This window comes from Vulpes vulpes, chromosome 14 (genome assembly GCF_048418805.1).
Source record: "Vulpes vulpes isolate BD-2025 chromosome 14, VulVul3, whole genome shotgun sequence".
Classification (NCBI taxonomy): Eukaryota; Metazoa; Chordata; class Mammalia; order Carnivora; family Canidae; genus Vulpes; species Vulpes vulpes.
The window spans coordinates 5352948-5370162 of NC_132793.1; the positions used below are offsets into that span (position 1 = coordinate 5352948).

The 17215-nt window shown below is 39.3% G+C and overlaps 1 protein-coding gene across 2 annotated transcripts; it reads right to left on the reverse strand.

The window, feature by feature from the left end:
- Window positions 1–3746: 3746 nt before the first annotated feature.
- Window positions 3747–16930, reverse strand: SPO11 (SPO11 initiator of meiotic double strand breaks). 2 transcript variants are annotated; one of them, XM_026014979.2, is made up of 13 exons: window positions 16694–16930; window positions 14379–14492; window positions 13024–13112; window positions 12553–12619; window positions 12222–12330; window positions 11695–11781; window positions 10975–11011; window positions 10540–10649; window positions 9077–9176; window positions 8722–8759; window positions 7524–7600; window positions 4914–5025; window positions 3747–4374 (listed from the first exon to the last, which is right to left on the reverse strand). In XM_026014979.2, the coding sequence occupies exons 1-13, from the start codon at window positions 16822–16824 to the stop codon at window positions 4255–4257; spliced, it is 1191 nt and encodes a 396-aa protein (XP_025870764.2). In that variant the 5' UTR covers window positions 16825–16930; the 3' UTR covers window positions 3747–4254. The 2 variants fall into 2 exon arrangements, with proteins under 2 accessions (XP_025870764.2, XP_025870765.2); XM_026014980.2 differs by lacking the exon at window positions 14379–14492 and having other exon boundaries at window positions 16694–16893.
- Window positions 16931–17215: the final 285 nt, after the last annotated feature.

Below are 17215 nucleotides of genomic sequence, written 5' to 3' on the forward strand. Positions count from 1 at the left end.
ACAGAAACCCTCATGGTTCTACTCAGATTCTTTTTGCTATGTCTCAGACTCTTCTACCCCACGTCTTAATGAGTTGAAAATATATTTTTATTTTTATTATTTTTTTGAAAAAATATTTTTTAAAGATTTTATTTATTCATTTGACAGAGAGAGCACGTACACAAGTGAGGCAGGGGAAAGAGGGAGAGAAGCAGACTCTCCACTGGGCAGGAGCCCCACCACAGGGCTTGATTCCAGGACCCTGGGATCATGACCTGAGCCAAAGGCAGATGCTCAAACAAATGAGCTATCCAGGTGCCCCAACTTGAAAATATTTTATTTTTTTAAAGATTTTATTTATTTATGAGAAGCACAGAGAGCAAGAGAGCGAGAGAGAGGCAGAGTCACAGGCAGAGGGAGAAGCAGGCTCCATGCAGGGATCCCGATGTGGGACTCAATCCCGGGACCCCAGGATCACGACCCAGGCCAAAGGCAGACACTCCATCGCTGAGCCACCCGGACGCCCCAAAAATATTTTTTTAAATATTTTATTTATTTATTCATAGACACACAGAGAGAGGCAGAGACACAGGCAGAGTCGGAGAGGGAGAAGCAGGCTCCATACAGGGAGCCTGACGTGGGACTCGATCCCAGTCTCCAGGATCACACCCCAGGCTGCAGGCGGCGCCAAACCGCTGCGCCACCGGGGCTGCCCCCAAAAAATATTTTAAAGAAATATCCACCCAGGGGCACCCAGGTGGCTCAGTTGGTTAAGCCACCATGACTCCTGATTTCAGCTCAGGTTGTAACCTGGGAATCCTGAAATCAAGCCTCACGTCGGGTCTGCGCTGAGCAGGGAGTCTGCTTCAGGATTCTCTCCCTCCCTCTGCACCATCCCTGCTCTCTCTCCAAAAAATCAGTAAATCTTAAAAAAAAAAAAAAAAAAAGAAAGAAAGAAAGAAAGAAAGAAAGGAAAAGAAGTAATTCCCCCAAATAGTGGGAGTTAAGAGAACAGAGCTCCTGCCAGCAGAGGGCGCCCTTGGCTTGTGTTTACTGGAATGTCTCCTTGGGATATAGACTTTTAAGGGTGAACCCAAGTCCAAAAAGAAGTAATGTTTCTCAATACTTTGCTACAAAAACACTCTGCTGCAAATATGTTTTAGTGCACATGTAAATGTGGTTTAGCTCTGACAGTCTCTGTTCTTGGCATCTTTTAGCACCAATAAACAGGTACCATCAAACAGTTCAACCGAGATGCTCTAATTAAAGGAAGTCAGAGATAAAATCCTGGAGTGTTTTTGCCTATTTTGTAGAAATTGCAGTATGGGGATCCCTGGGTGGTGCAGCGGTTTAGCACCTGCCTTTGGCCCAGGGCGCGATCCTGGAGACCCGGGATCGAATCCCACGTCAGGCTCCCGGTGCATGGAGCCTGCTTCTCCCTCTGCCTGTGTCTCCGCCTCTCTCTCTCTCTGTGTATCTCTGATGAATAAATAAATAAAATCTTTAAAAAAAAAAAGAAAAAGAAATTGCAGTATGTTTTTTTTCCTCTATGAAATCATGACTTCTCAAATCACTTAGTACCATCAGTGATGACAGGTAAATTTCCCAGAAACCTGGGGATATTACAAGAGCTTTTATGAGGGTGATTATGAGCTCTTAAGAGTAAGATTCTCTGAACATCTTGTTGCACCAGTTTTTATTCACTTTCATTAGAAACTAATTCCAATAAAATGTTTTTTAATTAAAATTATGAAAATATTAAAAATAAACACAGTAGATGAGGTAGAGGGGATATCTGTTGTCAGTTGCCATGTTAAATAATTATCTATTTTACAGTAATCCTTTTTAGAAACAAGTCTTGAGAATTAGAATTCTAGATGGTTCCCAAATAGCTACAAATATTAGGTTTTCATCTGTGTCAAAGATAACTAGCAAAGCCAAACCACAGTGCATTTTGCTCTCATCTCGTTTTCTTTTCCCAAGTAAACGAAAATTATTAAGTCAATTTCCAATCATAAACTTGAAATGAATGTAATTATCTAAACTAAATGTTTCTGCGAGCCCCTTTCAAATTTATTTTCAAAAAATTTTATATTTATTTTCAAATTTTAATGACTACTGTAGATTTTTCATTGCTTCTCATTTTGACAGTATGTCCTAATCCAATCTTGCAGCTTGACTTTGTATTTCTAGGTTGGTGATGTTCTCCTTCACAGAACCTGTCAACATTCAAGTGATATTAGATGTAAAGGATGGTAGGAATTCAAAGAAACACTTATGATTTATAAATTATAAATTTATAAAAATGTTTTGGGCAGCCCGGTTGGCTCAGCAGTTTAGCGCCGCCTTCGGCCCGGGGCGTGATCCTAGAGATCAGGGATCGAGTCCCATGTCGGGCTCCCTGCATGGAGCCTGCTTCTGGCTATGCCTGTGTCTCTGCCTCTCTCTCTCTCTCTGTGTGTGTGTGTGTGTGTGGCTCTCATGAATAAATAAAATCTTTTAAAAAAATAAAAATGTTTTTACAAAGTTAGGATAGTCTCACAAGTCAATTTGATAGTCTCACAGAATATTCTCAAAATGAAATCTGGTTCTGACATGACCAAGGAAAATAACCTAATTGTTGGCATTACAGCCTTGAAATCAGGAGGACCTGATTTGACCCCGAGCCAACAATATGAACTGCAGACCTTTTCAGAGCACTTCATATGTACTAAGTGCCGTGGTCAAAAGCACAAGCCGTGGATGGAGCCAGACTGTGGGTTTAAATCCCAGCTCCACTGCTTAGTGGTTATGTGACCCTGGGAAAAGTTCCTTAGCATCTCTGTGCCTTTGCTGTCTTATCTTACTAACGCGGGGAGGATAAGGAAAGTACCTAGCTCACAGAGTTTCTGTGAAGATGAAGTCAATGTTCAAAGCACTCAGAAAAATACCTGGCACATAATAGGTGCTATACAGGTATTTTATTTTCTTATTATATTACCTCATTTAATATTTACTAGAGCCCCTTAAGTAGGGCTGGCTTCACAGGTGTGCAGTCACGCCAGGCCCCAAGCTAAGAAGAGCCCCTGTGCATGTTTTAATTCTCGCTATTGTCTTGATGTTCTTAGTAACTTCTGAAAGAGGACCCTATGCTTCCTTTTGCACTGGGCCCCACGTATCCAGTAGCTGGTCCTGCTCCTGAGGTCAACAGTGTGAGGTGTCCTTCCTCTGCCATGTTCCGGCGATGTGGCTTTGGACAAGCAACATCCCCCCTGATCTCACCTATAACCCACGGATGTGATGACAGACCTGACAGGGCTCTTGGGAGAGTTAAAATAATGTGTAAGAAGTAACTGGCTTAAGTACCTTCTCAGAAACAGGACTCACTACTATTAAGATCTGTCTTGATAAAATAACTCACCACATTTCTATTCTCCTATAAATACATATTCTTGCTTACCATTACAAGTAACTTCAATGCAGTTAGATGTTTGCTGAAAGTACAGAATAAAGTAATAAAACTCATCTCTGGAAAAATTCAGATAGGGTCAGAAGGGTAGAAAATGGAATCTTTACTATTACAGAAAGGCCTTATTAAAATTCGAGGTTTCTCTAAGTTTTGAACTTAGAGTATGGTAGGAATACCATAGGTACAAGTCTTGAACCTGTACTAGAGGGGAGGTCAGGGGATTTGATTTTGGGTGAGGACAGATAAAACCCTGGGGAAATTTTCATATAAATTCCTAATAATAACAAGCATACTCAGAAACAAAATTAAGTGCTTCAGACTGTAATAACCCAAATATTTATTCATAATAAATTTTACTACTTTCACAAGTGATAAAGGGGGTACGACCCTTACACCATGAAGGCAAAACACAAAAGCACAACTAAAAAGGAAATGCTAGACACTGTAATTCATTTGCAGCCTCTCAAATTTAGATTATTAGTTTTGATACTAAAAAGATGCTTTATGGTTTAACATTAGTTGCATTATAGAAATTAAAATATTCCTGCAGACTTTGATGGCATGTATATTTTTTCAAATAAAGTGGTAAAGCCAAAGTAACATACACTCTTTTATAATTTACTTTAGAACATAGGATACAACTCAGTCTCTACAGAGATGGATAAAACAAAGTCTTCTAAAGAAAGCTGTTTTGACAAAAAGATCACTAATGGAAAATTATTTTATCTCTATAGAATCAGGAATATATGTTCTTCCCACAACAGTATTTACTACTGAAAACTAATGAAAAATCTCTTGCAAATCAAAAGATATATTCTGATATATTTTTATATCCACCCTCCAAATTTTAATTTGTTAGGTAGGTACACTCTGGAGAGATAATCTGATGATAGGAAGGTCAAAGCTTGAATTTCTGCCTTCATTTTAGAGTCTGCCATTATTTCCATCTGTCAATAAAAGCAAAGTACACTTGTGACAGAGTCCTGTGCTACCGCTCTGTTGACTCAAACTAGTAAATCTAGACTTATTTCACTCACCCAAATCATGGACAATAGCCTTCAGGTCAACCAGAACTTTCCAGAGCTGTTACAGCAAAAAATGTCAGAATACCACCCAGTTTGGATCTTTGATAACTAGGAATGATCTGGGGTCTTTATGTAATTTCTTTCTCTTCTTTCCTCCCCCCTAAACTGTGCTACAGCCATAGACAATGAGCATAGAACTATGATGAGGATAATAATAGGTCAGCTCCATTCATCTGATCTTATCTATTAGCATTCATAATTCAGTGTTTCAACAGTCATTTATTGCCAAACAACACTCACTTTAGTTGAGTTATATAAAATTTCAAGAATATCTTCAAAACATTATGTGAATAGCCACCATGAAAGTTAAAAGCAATAAAACATACAATACTTGAATTTTAGAAAGAAACATACTTCTTAAAAAAAAAGAAATAAATAAATAAAGAAAAAAAGAAACATACTTCTTTTCTCCAAAATGGTTGGCAAGTAACATAAGGTCTTTTTAGGACACTGTCAAGTTTCATTTGGTCCCGTTTTGTCAGTGGAATTAAAGTATCTCTAGGTATATTTAACCTGGAAAAAAAAGTATATTTAAAAAAATCAGCAAAAACAAAGTGCTCCTATAACTTGAAGGGCCTGTATTTATTTGTATTTATTATACTATTTCAAGAAATGCAGAAGTAACAGATGGATCCATCATTTAAATCCAGAATTTGGGGGATCTGGCATGTCCTAGACCGGCAAGTATTCAAGTTCACAGTGGACGTCTGTCCTAAATTGTTGTTTTCCTTCACATCACACCCACAGGACAATGGCAAGAACACAGACATTGGTTATAAAAACAAATGCCAAAAAAAACAAAAACAAAAACAAATGCCAGGTGCCTGGGTGGCTCAGTCAATTGAGTGGCTGCCTTCAGCTCAGGTCATGGTCTCAGGGTCCTGGGATCAAGGCCTGGGTCCAGGCTCCTTGCTCAGTGGGAAGTCTGCTTCTTACTCTGCCTCTACACCTCCTCCCACTCAGACTCTTGCACTCACTGTGTTGAATGAATAAATAAAATTTTTTGAAAATAAAAAATTTTAAAAATGCCAACAGCACTAACATCAAGTACGTGGACACCAACGTGGCTCCCAGAGCACTACAGCCTTGAAGCAGTGAGCTAATTAATATACATGGCCAGCAGCAGGATTCACTGTGAGGTCTCAGGTTGTACTGGGCACTTCATTCCTTGTAATTCACTCAAAATTTTATGGGCTAAGGAAGTTAGTCTCTAACTTATTTTCATTAATATGCACACATACACACACCCCCTATCTAATTTTAAATTTTAAAAAAAAGTGGATTGTAATTTTTTTTCTTGGTGTGTATTTTAAAAACAGAACACAAGATTTTTTCCTATTTATGGAATAGGCTACTTTTTGAAGTCACAAATCCTGGATTTCCCAGGAGAGCTCCAGTTTCAAATAGTCTTTTTCAATTCCTCACAATTATGATCATTTGCCAGTGGCAGCTACCAGATAGGGTGACAATTTGACTAAAAAGGGTGGGGGCGCAGAGGATTTCCCCTGAAATCGTGTTTGGGTAGCTACCACACTTTAAGAATTTTTCATTGTCCATTTCTTTGGAAAGGCTCTGAGGGCACTGATGGAATTAATGAGATGCAGCTAGAGTTTCTCCAAGCCCTCCTCCTTAATAATTATGAGATCATTTACCTGAGCTTGTGTTAGGAAAGCTCTTCATACAAACAGGTCACCCCCAAGAGATTTTGGCCATGACACACACACCAAATAGAACAAAAGTTTAACTCACTAGAGTGTAAATGTTCAAAAATCAACAACTGAATGTTTTCTCTTATGCCCTCATTTTGTCAGAAGTGGCAATCACCCAAAACCTGTTCGTGTTCCAAATGTAGGAAATAAGTCCCAGGTACTGAGGTTTGCTCACTGCTTAAAGATATCCAATAAACACGTTTAAGTGCATTCACACCAGCCATTTAAAACAATAGAATATTTTAAAATAGCACACTAGCAGAGATGAATAAAAGTGATGATGTCCTGTGCTGAGGGACAGGTGGGCTCTTACTCTCCAAGGAAAACAAAATAATTAACCTATCCAGAGGGCAGTCAAAATCTTAAAAATGTGCATACCCTTTGACCCAGCAATTCTGAGAATTCAGCCTTCAGGACTGTGGGACTAATTAAAGATGCAGGCAAAGATTTGGTTACAGAAGGGCCCATCAAAGCACTATTTATCAGAGATTTGGAAACCACCCAAATGTCGGACTCTGAGGCACTAGCTGAACAAACACTGGTACATCTAGAATTGGAACTCAGTATTAGAAGACACTAAAAGGAGGTCATGGAACTGTATTTATTGATATGGAAAAGTGATTTCATTGTGTTGTGTGAGAAAAGCAGATTACAGAATAATGAAGTATGATCCCATTTTTGTGAAAGTTATGGCTATACATAGAGTAATAACTATAAGAGCAATGCTGTTGATTGGTAGGTGATATTTATCTTGTTAATGGTATTTTTTCTATAATTAACACATAGAACTTGCCAAATTTAGATTTCCAAAATTTAAGTCACCTTAAAATGAGATTTTTTTTTAAGGAACTTAAAAATTTAAGTCTATGGTAAAGCTGATTCATATGGCAAATGATGTTGTCAATGATGACCATTTAACTAGATTCAATGTCTTACACTTTTTGAGTGTAAAAATATTACAAAACCTTAAAAAAATTAAAGACTAAAATTAAAGAATAAAAATATTACAAAATCTTTTAACCAAAAGGTAGAACAAAAAATATCCTCTAGCTGAAAATTCAGCTAGCCAAATTCATTTATTTTTTATTTTTTGCCAAATTCATTTAAATATTTTCCTAATTGAAACAGAAACATCAATGAATTTAATTTAATTCATGATTCTATAATCTTGAGTCATAGTAACAATATAAGTAAAACACATTAAGACCTTCCCCGTGGTGACTTTTTCAGCTTACTGTTACATATGATGATGAGTCATCATTTTAAAACTCCTAGTTTTACTAAAACCAAAATTAATCTAACCGTTTAATATCAGAAGGGAGGAGACCAAGCCATCTGATAGCTGGAACTGTGAGATTATGAGCTTCAAAAGACATTGCCTAAAATAAAGAGCAAAAGTACATTAGGTGAAGCTAAACTGCAGAAAACTAGCATATCTGTTTTTACAGATACACTTTTTACTTATTAAGAAGCATAAATGGGCAGCCCGGGTGGCTCAGTGGTTTAGCACCACCTTCGGCCCAGGGTGTGATCCTGGAGACCCAGGATCAAGTCCCACGTTGGTCTCCCTGCATGGAGCTGCCTTCTCCCTCTGCCTGTGTCTCTGCCCCCCGCCCAAGAATAAATGAATATAATCTTAAAAAAAAAAGAAGCATAAATACTAAAGACTGCATACTCCCTGAACCCACAGAACTAAGTGAATCACCAAGACTTTTGCTAACCTGGCTTTCAGGAAGGTTTTAAAACTGCTCTAGTATTTCCACATTGATTTTATATAAAGTAAAACTACAAATGAACCTCTCTGACCTACCTTTATTGTTGTTTGTGATTCTGTATTTTAACATCTTGCTTCGTCATCTGTTTTGTCTAAACATGTATGTCATATAAACATATATGTCAGGAACACTCAAGGTGTATACCAGTGGTTCCCAAACTTTATCATTTATCAGAATCACTTGGGGTCCAAGCCTAGAGATTCCAATTCAGGAGACCTGGATGGAGACTGAGATGTGCATTTCTAGCAAGTGCCCTGGTAATGCCAATACTGCTTGTCTGGCATTTGAGGCCAGAACCATTGATGTACGGTAGTTCAGACACTCTAGTGGTGAAATTTGGTGATGTTTTTATTTTTCCTTACAGTGGGAGGAAAAGGAATTGGCAACGTCAGAATTCAAGGTTATATATAACTTTCAGGGTTTATTTGGCAATCAGACCTGTTACCCCAAGGTCCCACAGTTAGTGCAGCAAGGTGGGAGAGTGGAGAATAACAGTGCCTCTTGTCCACAACTAATCCCACTCTGTCATCCGTGGTCACACTGGTCATGCTGGAAGCTGGAGTCACAGCCTCTGAAGCAGATTGGCCCTAGATTTGGAGAGTAGCTCCCCAGAACACTCTGGGGGTCCTCAGCTAACTATGGGCCGTGAAGTGAATGCAGCAATCGCTCTGATGAATATAAACTATCTCAATAGTGGAAAAGGAAAAATACTTTTCTGTACTTACCACAGATCCATACTTATAGATGCACATGATTTCTATGCCTGTGAAAAGAAAGTCACCCATACAGTTAGTCTCCTTGTACATTACAGGTCAGGGCATGGGCACTCTCACATTTTATCTAATATCTGCAACTTTTATTTTCATAGATGCTACCAATAAAAAATTTATGGTTCAGTTTAGTGCAGCAAAAATAGCAATAAATTACCTTGAATGATTACAGTCATTAATTTTAATCTAATAATCATCTTCTTTTAAAATAATTTATGAAAGTGTTCTAAGAGTAGAAAAGCACAACTACAAATATGATAAACAGGATTTAGGTAGGATGACTGCTTCAAATAATCCAACCACAAATCACCATGTGGATCGGCATCAACAAGAGCGAAAACAGGAATATGAAATGTATCCCACAACTTCTTGACTAAAAGTCTTGTGTTCAGGTCAGGTACTCCTTTTCCCTAAAAGCAAGATTGAAAGAAATTATGCATTTTAATTCTAGCAGAATGAAACTCACAAAACCTTTCCCTTATCTTCTTAATAATTTAGAAGTTAGAAAAGTTAGGTCACCTTCAATTTCAGATGGAAGACCAGCATGGACTGTGAAAAATGTACAGTCTACACAACAGAGTGAAAAAGCCTGCATATTTGTAACTGTGACCCAACTATCCCAGTCCTGGGAAATAATTCTAAGGAAACGTTTCAGCAAAAATGGAAATTATAAAAATCTGACATACACGAAGATGTTCACTGCAGTCTTACTTAAAACGACAAAGGCTATGGTTAGTGGCCCAAGTATCTACCAACAGGGACGTGGAGGCAGCATCGCACACATCGTTTGGCCCTAGGCCAGCAGGTCTCCTTGATTGCTCCAATGTTACCAACTCTCCTATACAACTAACCCTGTAGTGGGAAGCTTACTACACTTTGCTCAAGAACCTGTAGCTGCCTGGGTGGCATCTCAATGTATGCTTCTGCGTTCTCTGCCCTTCTTGGTGCATATATATGTGAATGTATATATGTATAAAAAAGCAGGCTTCCTTTGATGGAATTCATGCAATTCTCTGATCTGCAAACCTGCGGAGGCAGAACATAAAGCAGCCCTTGTACGTTCAACCCACCCAGAGCTCCAGTGTTACCATATTATGTTTGAGACAAGCAGCCATGGGGGAATGGCACGTAGGTGACTCTGAGAGCCCGTGTAAACTCACTGTGGGATTAGAAAATGACTGGGGGACCCTGGGGGCTCAGTGGGTTAAGCATCTGCCTTGGGCTCAGGTCAGGATCTCAGGGTCCTGGGATCAAGCCCCATGTTGGGCTCTCTGCTTAGTGGGGAGTCTGACTCTCCCTCTACCTCTGCCCCTTCTCTTGCTCATGCAAGCTCTAATAAATACAATCTTTAAAAAAAAAAAAGAAAAAGAAAAAAATCACTGGTATTTAAGAGTGGGGACCACCACCTTGATTTTAGTCAGACTTGAGGATGTTTATTTTTTTTGTAATTTTATTTATTTATTCATGAAAGACACACACAGAGAGAGAAAGAGGCAGAGACACAGGCAGAGGGAGAAGCAGGCTCCCTGCAGGAAGCCAGATGTAGGACTCCATCCTGGGACTCCAGGATCATGCCCTGAGCCAACCAGGGATCCCCAGATTTGAGGATCTTTAAATAAATGCCTTGGAAATTCTTACTCGATCACCCCAAAGGATGCACCACATTGATAACAGAATGTCGTGTAAGCTGTACAGATAATGGCATAAACCCCTCTTGCCAATCACTGAAGTAGTATGTTAGTCTTGGAACTGTAGTAAAGGGAGATAATATACCGTAACCATGATGCATGGGGACATTCTGTTGCAAAAGTTGTCATCTAGGAGTCGCTGAAATGTTGCATCTTTTTCCACAATTAATAGAAATTTTGCATCTGTAATTAAATCTGTGACGTTAAGGCTGATAATTTGAAGCCAAGAATATTTCTGTTTAATCACCAACTAAATAGCGGTGCCACATAAATCAATTCTAAAGCAGCTATAAATATAGTATATTCCTTTTTACCTTCAAATATATAGGTATGTATTTACATATTTAGATACCCATCTTTCCTACTAGAGAGGGAGCCCCTAAAGCAGGAACCATGTGTGTTCATCTTGACCACTATAGGGTCTAGCTTGACAGTTACACATTATGAAGGTTTGGTTTATCAAAATAATGAACAAATGAAAATTCTACAAGCTTAAATAGTTTTCCCATTCAAAGGATACTTCGAATTCCTTGAATATTAGATGGCACAGCAACAGCCTAAATGAACAAGAGTTTTTATTTTAAATAAAAGTATAACCACATTTGAGAAATATGTCACAAAAATCCTATGTTTTCATTTTCCTCTGAATATACTAGTCATCAGAGATTTATTCCTCAGTAAGGAAATGCTAGGAAACAGATTTACTCCTCAATAAAAAGACAGATGCGCCACCCTAACTACATCCTAACGGGTGAGAATCTCTCAGAAACTTTGTGGATCTGTGGCTTAGGTGGCAGGAAGTGGTAAATTAAAGCCCTCCTATCCTAGAGCACACAGGTGTCGTCTTGCTCGTTTCCAAACTGCTGTGCAGGTTAGTGCTGTGGGCTTTCCAGGTGCCAAAGCCCAGAAATAGTTCAGAATTAAACAGATCAATTTCAGAACCAGAAAACTGCAAAAAGATTACATAATTATGCTAAAATAGACAAGCTACATGCGACCTGAAAACAGTACATTTTTCAAAGGAAAGAGTATCTTTGTGTATTTCAATATGACATTGAACAATCGGTGTATTTTAAAACTGTGGATTGAAAGACCCCCTAAAGCATATGCTTATTCACCCTTCAGTTTTATTTGAAAATCTTAAGGTTGAAACTACGTAAGAAAGCAGGAAATAAAATACACTTCAAGAACAAAGGATCTGAAAGAGAGTAAAAACATCTGAAAACATTAAAATGCTTACTGTTGCACCACAGGTACAGTGTACTCTGGTGCCATCTTCTTCGATGTACCTTAAATTGCCAGCAATTAAACCTTTTGATGTAGATAACTGAAAAAATAATAGCCATATTTGAACACTTCACTAATGTTTTTAAGTTTATTAAAGTAATCTCTACACCTAATGTGGGGCTCAAACTCACACCCCAAGAGCAAGAGTTCATGCTCCACCAACTGAGCCAGCCAGGTGCCCCCCACTAACATATTCTATACAGCTGAGCCAATCCTCGTGTTCACCTACCAGATTACGTATATTTTAGCTCAGGTTGGAATTTAAGAAGTAAAGGAGAAAATATGTAAGGGTATTTAGGGATAAAAAATATTTAATAATTCAGCCTTTTGGTCCATTCATCCAAGGGTATATATACTAAAAGCAGATTATTTAAATTCATGAGAAAAATGTAGTATCAACTAATACAAAAACATGGCACAGATTACCTGTATTTTTCTGTTATGATTTTACACAAATCTTTTGTATTAAATGCTACTTACTATATGTAGACTCATCCTCGGCACTTTTAACATACAAGAAATGTCATTGATAATATTGTCCACGACAGTCTGGTTACCGAAGAGTTGGCTGTCAGTATAATATATGTCTCTATGAAAATTAAATATTTTTAATTAGCCATATTCTCTTTGACTATGACAAGTATTGGAGTATTATTTGTAGGAAGCTTTGTTGAATGAAATACAACATATAAAGAAAGTAACTTATTACCCATAGTCTAGTCTTAGGTACCGTTTTAAAACATAATGGGAGTTAACCTAAACAACTCTCACATTGTGTCTTAAAGAGTAATTTACCACAACAAGAATTTACCTTTTGGTTGCATAAGTGTTGCTCTGTACTAGTTTATAAATCTTGGACAGTATTTTAAGAATTAGGGCTGGAAAATAAGATGCGATAAAAGTTACTCAGCATTTCACTCATTAATTCAAAACACCCACTATCAAGGATTTCAACTGCCCCCAGTTACTTTCCATAAGATTAAAAAAAATATCTTTCCAAGATAGAAGTACTGAGTACAGAATAATAATTTCCTGAAGGATCAGATAAAATTAATTGCTTTCTGAACAGCAAAACCGAAAGAATACTTTTCCACTGAATCATGTACCTTTAAAATTTGCTTCCATTGTTATTGACAATGCAAAATTTTGTAACTTTATTTCAGGTGTAAGGGGAGTCTATTATTAAAGAACAACTAGAAATCATTCAACTAGGAACAACTAGACCCAGAAGGTAACCAAACTTACTTATTTTACTACTAAAAGCTAAGAAAGATTAATTTACCAAATTTTTTAACTGATTTTAGTGAATCACTTTTGATTTTTCTTGTGGTACAGTGAGTTACCATCTGAAGACCCACAGAATCTTCAAACCTGTCATTTTGTTGAAAGGCAAAATAAAAAAGAATTAACTTCTGAACACCAAACAATATGCATGTAATATCCTCTTCTGCACATCATCAAAATCCATATTACTTCTCAACAGAAGCACTGAAGCTTTAGGACAACTTCATTTATAATCTTAGATAACTCCAGGTGGTAATTAATTGGCTTTGTGACATATAGAGGCACTAAAAGTGTTTAAAATAAGTGTATATGTGTGTATTTAGTGTATAATGTGTGATTTAGTGTATGTAAACTATTTTAGGCATTTCACGATTTTGTTAGCATTTTGCTCATTTTAATATACTCATTTTGCTCAATTAACAAGTTTTGCAATGTTGCATTTCTGATTTACCTCCAAAATTACATTAAATGAAATAACAATTTGCATTAGGTTGTTAAACTGAACTGCCAAGCCTGTCCTAAAGGTGGCAGAAGGCACCAGGCAAATAGGCCAGATATTAGCTGCCTCAGGGCTTCATGAAATCCATCTTGGAAAATGATGCAAAATATGATTCAAAAGTTTACAGTTTGTACTAATTATACTGACCATAAAAGAATAGTGACTAAAGAGACTCAAAATTACTTTTATTCTGCTTCTGCAACTCTTATTGAGAACTACTGTAGTGTTTTTCATTATTTTGGTTCTACAGGCTGAGCATATGAAATACACAAACTATAGGAACAGGTCGGAAGACTTTGACAAAGCTGTTTGCAGATTTTCCCTCCTGGACACATGACTTAGCAAAGGCACAAATCTTCCAGGAGAGAGAGCCTTTGAAATGTGCTGTGTTCTGGATACATTTATTTTCATTCATTTATTTTCATTTTATTTTACACATTTATTATCAGGATTGGTTGTAGCTTTCCTGAGCCAAGTGGGTTGCTTTTGTAGTTTCTGCAGAATTCCGCTGGTCGTATTTCCCCCCTTTGAGTGCTAGGAAGCTTAGATCCCAGTTTGGAGGCTATTTTTAGCAGAACCCTAAGACTTTATCATATACATTTTTAATTCTAAACTCTTTTGGCCCTTTCATTTGTTGTTCCTAACATTGTTTTTTTCCCTTTGCCTTATCTTCACACCCACTTCTAGTTTATATGACCTGCCTATGAGATATGTATTTTGTAAACTTCCTTAAATCCTTCTAGGCAGGGTAAAAGCAGTAAAAAGAATGAAATCAGACTAGAACTCTAACTCGAATAAATTCAAATAATGACATAGATACTCTATTTAAAAATTTAAAAATGCAAAGTGCCCACTTTATATTTTCCCAGCTTGATCTGTTGCCTATTGTGAACGCAGGTGCTTCATTCCTTGCCACGCTTGTGATTATGTCTTGGATAACACTTTCTATAGATGCAAGAACCTCAGAACTGAAACAATAAACACACTGTGATTCAGTCTTAATTCTGGATTAGGCCTTTGCAAAATGTAACATTTTCCCAGATCAATACAGATACCTTTTTGTTTCATTGGTTGTTTTTTAAGAATAGGTAATTCGCGTCCATACTGATCCCTCCCACTAAATTTTGACATCAGCGTTGCACTGAAAGAACTGTATTCATAGTAGTTTCTTGCAGAGAAATTTCATTTGCTTGTAATTTTGCTTCTCAATTACCAACTGAAGTAATATCTCCCTTTTAGACAATATTAATAACTAGACAATGATTTATATATTCCAATCTCTTCATATTAACCTACTTAAATTCAAACTTGTTGGCTCGAAATACTACTGATAAATGTTTTAATTAAAAATGATGTAATACTGGCTTTGAATTTAATTTCTTTCCCAAAAATGCAATGCAAGAATATTCCAAAATAAATACTTCTTATTGTAGCACATCACCCTGATTGATCTCATGCCTTAAATCCGCCGTTTTGAATTTTAGTGATACAAAGAGAAAAAAAAAAAGTTTTAATCACTACCATGGAAAGACTTGGCAACCATCTCACCACTTTACAGCAAAATAAGAAGACTTAGCCCAGTTTTCTGTGAGCTGACTTTTAATTTCACAAGCCATCAGCTTCAAAAAATGCTGCTCAGTTATAAATACCATTAGTGTATTGCCTAAGAAGGGAAATCAAATTAAATCTAGAAAATGCATAAAAATGCAGAACGTTCTAATTTCCCCCAGAAACTTCACAGAGCTTGCTTTGAACATGCACCTCGTCAGAAAGCAAATTTTAAAACGATCAGTATTTTCTAACAGAGAAAAACTGACTCCAAGATCTCATTCATTTTTCCAGTCTGGGGAGGGGAAAAAAAAAACTTGCAAGGTGATAGTGTGACCAACTAGAAAATAACAATTAGATTCGTTCGCATCTGAAGCCGAAACCAGGGCCTTCCACTCCATCCCCCTCAGGAATTCTTCCTCAAAGCAAATACTTTTATAAAAATTGGTTTGCTTGTAGGTTTTCCACTATTTTGGGGGGGGGAGGGGGACTGTTGTTTGGTTTTGTTTTTGGTAGTTGGCTTAGTCTTCTTAAAAATAAGACAGCAAGCTGTTTAGGCTGAAATACTTTGCTGATCGGGACGCATGGGTGGCTCAGCGGTTGAGCGTCTGCCTTGGGCCCAGGTCAAGATCCCGGAGTCTCGGGATCGAGTCCGGCGTTGGGCTCCCTGCGTGGAGTCTGCTTCTTCCTCCACCCGTGTCTCTGCTTCTGTCTCTCTCATGAATAAATAAATAAAATCTTTAACAACAACAACAAAAGAACTCTTTTAATTTCAAAGTAGTGGGACGTGTGGGTAGCTCCGCGGTTGAGCATCTGCCTTCGGCCCAGGTCATGATCCCGGGAGAACCCCAGATCGAGTCCCGCGTCGGGCTCCCTGCGTGGCGCCTGCTTCTCCCTCTGCCTGTGTGTGTGTGTCTCTCTCTCATGAATAAATAAAATCTTTAACCAAAAAAGAAAAAATAAGAAAACCTTGGCTGATCAACCAGAAAAGCGGATCGGGGGGGAGGGGGGGAAGAACCAGCATTTTAAGTAAAAATGGCGAAAAACACGAACATGTTCCCCGCGGCCGCAGCACCTGCCGCCGCCAGCCGCCACCGACTTTCACATTTTTTTAAATAAACCACTTCAAACGTGTGTAGACGCTGTCCTGTTCCAGGTCCGTCGTCGTCTCACCGCGACCGCGTCCTTGCTCACCTCGAGGTCTCTCCACAAGCCTCCCTCTTTCTCTCCTCACACACACTCCTCAGAGCTTTTAAGTTAAAACTATCCAAAAAAAAAATTTTTTTTTTTAAATTGTGTTTTAAAACAAACACAAAGCCAGAGCGCGCCCCACACTCCCTGACCTCCGAGAACCTGAGGGAACCTGCGAGCGGGGCCGGGGGGGTGGGGGGGGGTGGGGGGGTGGAGCTTCTGGAACCTTCTAGGCGGGGAACATTCCAGAAGACGCCGGGAGTCGGGGGCGGGGCCTGTCCGCCGGGAAGGGAGGGGCCAGCTGAGGAAGGCCCGGCCTGCGGTTCGGAGCGGCCCGGAGACCCGGGCCTCGCGCCCCGCCCCCACCGGGACCCCGCGCCCTCTACCTCCCGAGCATGCGCGCAGCCCCGGAGCCCCGGGGCCCTTCTACCTCGAGGCCTGAGGCGTCCCCCCGCCCGAGGGCTCCCCACCGCCTCTCCTCAGGGCGGCCAGCAGGGAAGCCCTGTGCTGGTCCAGAACCGCGAAGAACGAGGCCTCAGGCCCCATGGGCGCAAAGGCCATGACGGCCGACGGCGAGGGAAACCTCCGAGGGCAGCGGCTCCAGCACCGGCGCCCACGATGGCAGGGCTGCCGCCTGCACCACACCACCCTCTCCACGGGCACCACTGCCTCTGCGCATGCGCACACCTTGCCCCTCAGGCATGCGCATGACGCCTATCTGCAGTGAGGGGAGTGCGCAGGCGCACCTGGGGGCGGGGCAAAGTGATGGGCCAGTGGGGACCCGCAGGGCGTGTTTGGATGTTGGACCCGGTTTTCCTTGAAATGGGCTTATGAGGTTGGTTGGTTGATTGATTAGTTGGTTGGTTAGTTGGTTGGTTGGTTAGTTGGTTGGTTAGTTGGTTGGTTGGTTAGTTAGTTGATTGGTTGGTTAGTTAGTTGATTGGTTGGTTAG